The sequence below is a fragment of the Sitodiplosis mosellana genome, unplaced genomic scaffold, assembly GCF_009176505.1.
Source record: "Sitodiplosis mosellana isolate CC-2019 unplaced genomic scaffold, AAFC_SMos_1.0 Smas_scaffold_47, whole genome shotgun sequence".
Classification (NCBI taxonomy): Eukaryota; Metazoa; Arthropoda; class Insecta; order Diptera; family Cecidomyiidae; genus Sitodiplosis; species Sitodiplosis mosellana.
Window position 1 is genome coordinate 3,239,023 of NW_022595289.1, and position 9,505 is coordinate 3,248,527.

Genomic DNA, 9,505 nt, shown 5'->3' on the forward strand with positions numbered 1-9,505 from the left:
CGTTTTTTTTTCATTCATCACGTTTTGGCACGTTTTTTTTCATACGAATTATTTGAATATCATCAAACTACTTTTTTCTGCATATTTGTCACTCAAGCAGATTCGCACAGGCGTAATTACTTATACGATTTCCGTATGACTTTCAATCGACAAATTGAGTGATGATTAAGCAAATTCAAGATCATTTCGTCACATTTCATACAGTGGAAAAAATATGTGTGAAACGAAAAACGTCGTAATAAACCCAAAAATCGTTCTATAAATTACGAAAGCCATTATTATTATTCAATAAAAAAGTTGGAAAACAAATTGAAATATATAATTCAATAAATTAGCTTTTCTTCTTTCATTTGATCAACAAGTCTTCAGAAAAGAGTAGGAACATTGATTCACAAAGAATTATTTTCTATAGATCCGCTAGCGGGTAGTATTTCACCATCGCGTAATTCGCATTCTTTTTCGAAACTTTGCGTTGGTATAATGTCATGATATAGTTCGTACATTTTTTCTAAGGGGCACTTTGTACCGCAGGCTGGGATTTCTAGTGCTGGAAAATCGGTTGCCGTAGAGTTTTTGTAGAACAGTTGTAGATAGTGAGCATGGTCGTCGGCTTGGTACAATTCAAAGAACACACATGATGAGTACGGAGGTTGATGGAGCTAAGACAAAGGAAGTTTTACTAGAAAATAGAATAATTGAAATTTCAGATGGAATTTGTACCTTGAAGAGACCTAAGCTGTTCAACATGTTTGATATCGTAATATCGTGTGCAAAGTATAAATACAATGAACGGTTCAGTGACAGTGTCGACTGTGTCTTATTCGTAAAACGATCTAGAATCTCCTTAAGCAAGAACCCAGATTTTATTTTTTTCATTTCGTTGTTTGGCGTGAACATTTGGAAGTAGTAATGCATGAGATATTCAAAGTTGCCACCTTCATTCATGACTTCGTCAGCCCACGATGGCAGTCTGAATGGTAAGGTCAAACAATTATGGATGAATCGTATCCATTCAAAGTCTCATTGTGTACAGTGACATACATACCGTTTGCCCTTTAGTTGTTCGATGAAGAGCGTGTCATAAAGAACGTTGATGTCGGTGAGTGTTGGCAGTTTTTTACCTGAATTCTCTTCCAAGTACCTGATCAGTGATTTGTACTTCTTAAAGATTCCCTTAATTTCGGCGGAGTTCATGTGTTCAAACATCATGTAGTCAAAGTGATCGCATCGTTTTTCCGATGCCAGAACGTAGTCATTTGCAAGTGGTTGTGTATGAATTTCTGGAATCGAAATATGCTCTTCGATATTTTCATTCCACTCTTGATTTTCGGCCTGACAGTAGAGTCCGGCTAGATTAGCCTTTGCACTTTTCAATACTCGATCCACATTCTAGGCAGAAAAAATATGAATTGATTTTCATTTCACAAACCAACTTGGTTATTTGTTTAAAGAACGTGTGAAGGCTTTAGATCATTTGTGCTTTTTGCAATAACATGGAGCCGCCATGATTATTTACCAATCAATAGTACTGAAGTACAGTGTATTTGAGTACGTAACTTCTCCACTACTGCTTGAAAGCACAATGGTATAAAAATCTGCAAGAATTTACGCCTCGTTCTTTATTAACACAATACACTAACCGTTGATCGAACGTAGATGCTATTTTGTGAATAGTTGCCATCTCCGAGCAGGCTCGAGTATCGCTGCCGAAAATATTGACCCAATTTAAATTGTTGTTGTCGGCCAATCTGTGAATTAAATAAGAGTGATAATGATGCATTATCGGAACGAATGTAGTAAAATATCATAAAATAAAACGAAAATAACTGAAACATGTGACTTATACGTTTGTCAAACATGCATAACCACCATACGGCCAATGCTCGAGAGATTTCCATGGATCGTTCGGAAAAGATGAGTGAATGTTCCTATCACCATGACGACACAACTGTCGAGAAGAAAAAACAAATATTTTGAATGAGAATAGCACGAATTTGAAAGAGAGAGAACGAGGGAGAGAGAGGGAGAGAGAGAGAGAAATATATCAAAAGCTAGTAATTATTTACCGTATGTGAAAAAATCAGCTTATCATCTTCAATGTTCTGCTTTGAATCCACACTGTTTCGGCCAATATCTTTTGAATGGCCCAATTGAACGATTGAAATCAGAAGGAAGCAAGCAATTTTCAATGAAGCTGCCATTTTCACGGTGTGACTGTGACAAAATCACAGGAGTTCAGCGCGAGCCTTTATAGGCGCACGCTAAATTTGAGAACTGTGCGATAGCGATAGTCTCCTCATCGCACGCTGCGTCTCCCCATGTGACGCTGCTTATTTAATCGCTAAATTGTTCATTTTTTTTGTCTGGAATGATAATAGGGTACAGATAACGTTCAAATTGTGAAATCTCGCAAATTGGAAATCATTGCGTGAATAAAGTGTCGTTCAATAATCGCGATAACCTACTCGCTTGATCATTATTTTCTCCATGTTTTATTTTCATAGTAAATTTCCATAAATATGAATGCATTAAAAAAATAGCTCTAATTGCTAATGTTATTTTGGAAAATAACCAATTTTGGTTTCTCTCCTAGATTAAACGTAACCAACTTCCAATTTTAAACAACAAACTGGAAGAAACCGGTTCGATAAAATAATTTTGATTTGTTTTGGCAAATATATGCAGATCATCAAAAGGTTTCGCATAGTTCAACAGTTATTTTTTACTTAGGATTGGCCACACCGAGTGATAATTGGGAGTAATAGATAATTTCACTTGTGCCTGCTTGATAATTGTTTCATAAATAAAAATCATTTCGAAATTGTCGCGCCGTCTGAATTACTCATACGGTTCGTTGATTATTATTATTAATGTCGTAACGGTTGTCTCTTTCGCACTTATTTGCAAGCGTACATTTGAACTTGACGTTGAGTGCAAAGATTGACCACAAACGCCGTCTTATCTTCGGAATGAGTGAGCCATTCATACTAGAAATGATACATGCACACAAAAAGATGTTCACACTGTGCACTATATATCACCGGGTGACACTGTGTTGAGCATCAGCTGAGGCGTTTTTCGATCAAACGCCGGTATTGTGTCTTCTTTTTTTACACGCAACGAATCTTATGAAAAAAATTCAAAAACATTTTGTAGTGGTGTAATTTAGATCAGGTGAATTTATCATATCAAAAAGTTCTTCAAACGAAAAACTCGATGGGCTTCTTATCTACGATGAGATTTCAATAAGCGTGCTTCATTAGTTCAAGTCGGCAATAAAATCAAATCTGGTATAAATGATACTGTTACTGTTGAAAGCAGGGCCTAAAATTTCAAAATTTAAGAACATCCCGATATTTAAAAAAAATTAAAAAACTTAGGTTTTCTGCTGTAAAATAAATGAAAATAGACTTAATTCTCCTTCTTATCATCTACGCAGTTGAATAAATATTGTTATGAATTGAGCAGTAAATATTTGAGTGAAAACGAAAAGCTAAATTTAAAAAAACGAATAGAATATATCAAACTTTAATAATTATGAGTGCTTTAAAATTTCTTAATTGTTTTGATTTCATCATCTTCATCGGAATCTTCTTTTTGTTCTCGAGCACTTTTGGATATGCCTTTAAAATATGGCGCATTCTTTGTTTTTCTGTCCATAACGCCGGAAAAATCTTTGCGTTGCTTTTCGTTCATAAATTGAATGATTGCCATCCTTGGATCCCAGTCTTCGAGATCAGGCTTATTAAAATGAACGTAAAGATATTTTACTTCCGTTTCAAGTGAGATACTGCTTCGTAGTGGTGTCTTTATTCTGTTATTTGCGCTTATAGACCTTTCCACGTCCGCTGAATGCGGCGTACACGCTTGAATTCGTGTTAATATGGTCAGCACTTCTTTGTAATTTTTCGAATTTGTAGAATCTTTTGCAAGAGTTTTGATGATTTTATGCAATTTCCCATTCAATTTCGGTGCAATCTTTTGTTGAACCAACTCGTTATATTGCAATTGAATTGATGTCGAATCGAGATCAGTTGCAAAATAGCATGTTGCAATTTACTTTTGAAATGTACCTCACATTAGTTCAAATGAAAGCCGTCATGTAATCATACGAACAGCGCTCGAATCGTTTTGTAGAATTTTCATACAAAATGATAGTGAGGCACTTTTGCAACATGCTATTTTTGTGAATCTCGCGCAAATCGGCACGTTGATCAAACGTTACAAATGGTTCTATCAGTTTTATTTGCTTATCATCACTATCGAACCGTTCGGAAAGACAATTCAAAATAGAACCAATTATATCACTTCGAATGCTTTGAAAATCAATGCCAGACGTTTCTTGTCTTGTACGGCCGTCTTCAGATCGCTGAAGTTCAAAATGCTTCAGAATAAATCTTCCATCATCCGTTTCTTCGATGTCATTTTTTAGCGCCTCTTCCCATCCACCAAGAAGAAAATCTGACTGTAAAGTTAACAGTGCATTACGAAGAGAATTGATGTTTTGCACTAGACTTATGATCGTTAAATCATCGCCTTGTAATTTTTTCTGGTAACGAGAATAAATGTTCAATAAGTCAGCCAAAAATGCGATGACACGAAGATTATCAATTTTCTGAAGAAAAATAAAAAAACCGTTTGCTTTGCTGTCGTTGTTCTTATTTTCATCGAAATATGTCATTAATGCCACCCATGATCGCAAAATATTATTTATAATTGCGGCGCTATACTCCGTCCAACGAATTGTAAACAATTTTGGCAATTTCGAGAGATGTAGTTTGTATTCAGCTGCAATCGATTCGAGCTCAGCTGTACGCAAGCCGGATTGACGAAAATATGACGAAATGGAACTGAGTTCATTCAAAGTGTTTTGCACGATGGTATGTGTTTTGCTCACGTCACCCCAAACCAATTCCATACGATGTGCACTGCACCAAATTTTTAACAGCGGTATAACTGACTTGATGCGACGTATTTCGTCTTCAATGTATTTCCATAAACCACCCTTTTCGCCAGAATTTACATTAGTTCCGTCGGTACAAATCGAAGAGATGCTCAACATAACAGTTTCATACAGTTGCTCACCAATATTGTCAATAATACCTCTTTTTACGGCATCAAACAGACCAAGTGCACCTCGTAATTTCTGTTCGCCTATACCAAGAAAAACTAATTCGGGCTCACCCTCAGCATTGACAATTTTAAGCAAAATGTAAATCTTGTCGATTTGTTGGCGGTCAATCGATCCATCAACACGGAGAGAACAAGCAAGAGCTGTTTTCAGTTTCCTTTCAAGACATTCCTTGTCCGATCTTACGATAGTGCTTAACAATTCCAAATGAGCAACTGGGTTCACGTACTGTAAATTTAAAAAAGGCACAGTTGGCGAATTTTTGTTTTCATATTCAAAAAGTCTCCCAGACTCGGCACCAACAACACGCGACGGCCAACCCCATGCTGAATTACCCAGTTTTTTTGCATCGACGAATACGTCATACAAAAGTTTCGTTACATGCGACGCCAACTTTTTATTTGCTTTGCTCAAGTGTATTTCAATACACACGTTGCACCGAACATAACGCAACTTTGCATCATTTTTATCACGCACTTCAAACGATTCCATGCATTCTTTGCATTCTTTGTGGAAATCCACTTTATTAATTAATGTTGATGTTGCTGTTGAAATTTGATCGACTTGGTTTTCATTTGTTTCGGCAATTTGTTCATTTGGTTCGGACTCTTCGATCACTGATGAAGTTGAAGACGAATTTTGTTGTAAAATATCGGGTTCGAACGTGGGAATTGCACTCGCATTTTCGTTTCATATTTCGATTGAGAACCGCACTTGATTGATTTCAATACACGAATGAAAGCAGCCAAAAACAATATGCAATTAATGCTCAAATCTTGAGGCTTGAACACATTGCGCTGTTCATCATGCGATTATTATTTTATGTAAACATTTCTGTGTTTGTTCACAGTTCAAAATAAAAGTTATCACAATAATCATTTTTGTTGATTATACAGCGGGTATGTCTCGCCTATGTGGTTGGCAGTGAACGCAGTTGACTTTTTTTTGCTGACATGCAACTTTTGCCAAAACCAAAATCAAATGACCGAATAAGTCTCGGTTACTCATGAAATGAATCATAATGAGAAAAGTAGCTAATAAATTAAACAGACTAAACGGTATAAATAAAGTAAACAAATTGATCGACTTTGTGTTGTGCACAACACAAGATATCGCCAAAATACAGTTCTGAAATGAGAAATATCATTTGAATATTTGGCTGTTACTTTTTTATATGATAAGAAATCATATTTTAGCGTTGAATCACCACACTCTATTCTGAGAGTGACGATTCACAGCAAAATATGATTTTCAAACGTAACAAAAGTAACATCCCGATTTTCAAATAAGAGCAACACTTTTCAAATAAGAGGATCCCGAATCGGGTAGAAGATCCCGAAATTTTAGGCCCTGGTTGAAAGACTAAGAGAAAGTGAATAAAGGCTACAGAGTTGCGAATAATATGAGGTCGGTTTTAAATAATATAATTCGGATATTATTAGCATCAAGTGTCCATTGCCTAAAGTATACGGAGCCATTATGTACAAAGATTCCTAAAACTAATGCCAAGTGTAAATTAGATAATGTTCGTGTGGAGGATCAACTCGTATTCGCCCACGTTATATTCCGCCATGGTGAACGGAATATAGGTTTGTTGCTGGGAATTTTTGTAATAATTAAATTCAATAGATGTATTTGATTTGGAAAAATCTTCTTTTAGAGAAATCGTATCCAAATGATCCATACAAAGAAGAAAAATATTGGTTGGGTGGATTTGGCGCACTGACTAATGTAGGCATAGGCCAAAAAATTGAAAATATTTCATTTCAGTTAAATTTATTTTTATCAAAATATTTTATTTACTCAAAAAATTGCTACTTTATTTTTATTCACATGAAAAAATCCACATTGCCTCTAATTGGTGAAATGAAATCACATTTTTAAGGTGGGCAAGCGAGAAGTGTATGAACTTGGAAAATACTTACGCAGAAGATATAGTGAGCTCATCGGAGATTCTTATTCGCCCAAAAACATTTATATTCGTAGCACTGATTTTGATAGGTAAGTCTAATTTGCAATTTACCGAGCTATTAAGCACATTTTCACTGCTCAATTGGATGAGATTATTCTGATAGAACATTGATGAGCGCATCAGTGCTTGCCGCAGCCGTATACCCGCCGTCTGGAGATGAAATCTGGAACGATGAAATCGCTTGGCAGCCAGTGCCGATACACACGGGGCCATTGCATGAAGAACAACTGTTGCCGTGGAAGATTCCTTGCCCCAGGTTCATGTTCTTGTTCGAACAGTACCAATCATCGCCAGAATATAAATCGATCTTTGCTAGATACGAACCATCAATTAAGCACTGGGAAAGGCATTCGGGCCAATCACTTGATAAACTTGCTGATATTATGTACTTGTATGACACACTTTTTGTGGAAAATCGAAAAGGTTTCGTTTTAGATGACTGGGCCAATGAAGCCTTATGGGACAGTACATTGAAATATCTCGCTGCATTTCATTTGCAATCGTTTACACATTCAACAGAGCTCAAAAAACTCGAGGCCGGATACGTTATTAAAGATATGTTGGATCGTTTTAGAAATAAATCTCAATCTCTGCTTAAGCCCAATCAATCAATATGGCATGGTTCACTTCATGTTTATGCATGTCATGATCTTAGCATTGTGAATATTCTGAATGCCTTGAACTTATATGATGTAATGACATGGTTTTTCTCCCATATGTATCGTCAAACCTATTATAATTTTCATTGCACTTTGATTTTCAGCTACATATTCCAAACTATGCTTCGAGTCTTCATTTTGAATTATACCGAACGAATGGAACAGAATACTATGTGCAGCTATTTTATAGAAACCAAAATCAAGAAATTGTTGATTCACCATTAGAGATTCCCAATTGTGGTACAAAATGCCATTTGGACCAATTCAACGAATTATACAGAGACATTTTACCAACTGAATCAGAAGACTACGACTCAGTGTGCCGTGTATCTACATGAAATTAGCAATCAAGATTTATGTGTATTTTGAGTAAAAACTCCGACGAAACACATTTTAGCTAGCATTATTTGCGATTAGAAACAGCTTACTACCGTAGATCATCCATAGCAACTGAAATGCATTTTTTTTGTAGAAAAATTTAGTTCCTAACCAATTCACTTACAAATGTATGGAAGGTTATCAATCCTTATCGATTGCAAAACCCAAGCGCGACTCCACACTTAGCTTCTAAATGTGACACCGTAGTAAGTGTGGGCATACGTTTTGCGAATAAGCGACAAAGAGAATGGAAACAAGTGCGCGTGTATTAGTCGCTACATTTAGTAGCATCACATCAGGCTACTCACTACCACACACGAACTTGTTTCCATTCTCTTTGTCGCTTATTCGCAAAACGTATGCCCACACTTACTACGGTGTCACATTTAGAAGCTAAGTGTGGAGTCGCGCTTGGGAATGTAGTTATAATTATAGAAAATGCATTATAATTGAAGGATTGAGGTTGAGGTGTTCTTAAAATGGGTCAATTTTAAGTATGAGACCTATGCTATGAGAACTTTTCTCTCAGAAAATCATATTTTCCGTCTTCTTTCCTCAATGTTAAAATGAACAGAACGCTCTTTCATCTTTGCCAAATTCATTTTTATCGGTAGGCATTCTAATATTGAACTGTGTTATTTGATCCAGAACTTTTTCTTCTAAACTCGCTCTACAGTGTCTGATCTGTTTTTAGGTCCATTGCCAAATTTTCAATAAACATTTTTGCTTCGTAGCACGCGAAAGTATTTCTTGAAAATAGGATGTATTCTGAAAATGACAACTCAGTAGAACCACCCTTTGAACTCAACCCAACGAAAACATTGACTGTCGGAATTGCATTTTGTCTCGAATATTATAATACTTTACCTTTGGTAGTCTTACCATGGTATTCACAGACGACGCAATCACAACCATTTTACATAATTCGCTGTCAACAACTTTATTCAAGGAATTATCCAAAGAAAATACTATTTTAACGATCTATGAATCATTCGAATTAACCTACAAATGTTGTGTCCGAAACAGATTTGTTTCTTTAAAAATGCCATTTTCCATTAAATCGATTTTTCCCAAATATGCATTTTATCGATAACTTTGGTGATTGTCACTTAAGTCTTCGTTAACGATAATTTTTCGTTGATTGTCATTTTTACTCAATCATTTTTGATTTAGCTTAGTTGTTTCGTTTTGATTGTAATTACCAATACAGGTATGCTTCCCTAAGTATTCATGAAGAACACACTGGGTCTTGTAATAAACCAATAAAAAAATATTCGATTTCGAAATGTTTGAATCAACAAAGTGCGCTGTAAATGGAAAATATTCAGCAATGAATGCTCCAACGGCATCTATACGGTATAGTTT

General features: G+C 35.8%; 2 protein-coding genes across 3 annotated transcripts; one reads left to right on the top strand and one right to left on the bottom strand.

The window, feature by feature from the left end:
• Positions 1-259: 259 nt before the first annotated feature.
• On the bottom strand, positions 260-5,637 carry LOC129570065 (prostatic acid phosphatase-like). Of its 2 annotated transcripts, none has more exons than XM_055449446.1 (6): positions 2,067-5,637; positions 1,847-1,948; positions 1,641-1,748; positions 1,046-1,389; positions 721-970; positions 260-659 (listed from the first exon to the last, which is right to left on the bottom strand). In XM_055449446.1, the coding sequence occupies exons 1-6, from the start codon at positions 2,199-2,201 to the stop codon at positions 390-392; spliced, it is 1,209 nt and encodes a 402-aa protein (XP_055305421.1). In that variant the 5' UTR covers positions 2,202-5,637; the 3' UTR covers positions 260-389. The 2 variants fall into 2 exon arrangements, with proteins under 2 accessions (XP_055305421.1, XP_055305422.1); XM_055449447.1 differs by having other exon boundaries at positions 1,875-1,948; positions 2,067-2,207.
• An 835-nt stretch (positions 5,638-6,472) lies between these two features.
• Positions 6,473-8,153, top strand: LOC129570066 (prostatic acid phosphatase-like). The gene is made up of 5 exons (XM_055449448.1): positions 6,473-6,720; positions 6,792-6,862; positions 7,017-7,132; positions 7,207-7,795; positions 7,867-8,153. Exons 1-5 carry the CDS (start codon positions 6,534-6,536, stop codon positions 8,098-8,100), a joined length of 1,197 nt encoding a protein of 398 aa, XP_055305423.1. The 5' UTR covers positions 6,473-6,533; the 3' UTR covers positions 8,101-8,153.
• Positions 8,154-9,505: the final 1,352 nt, after the last annotated feature.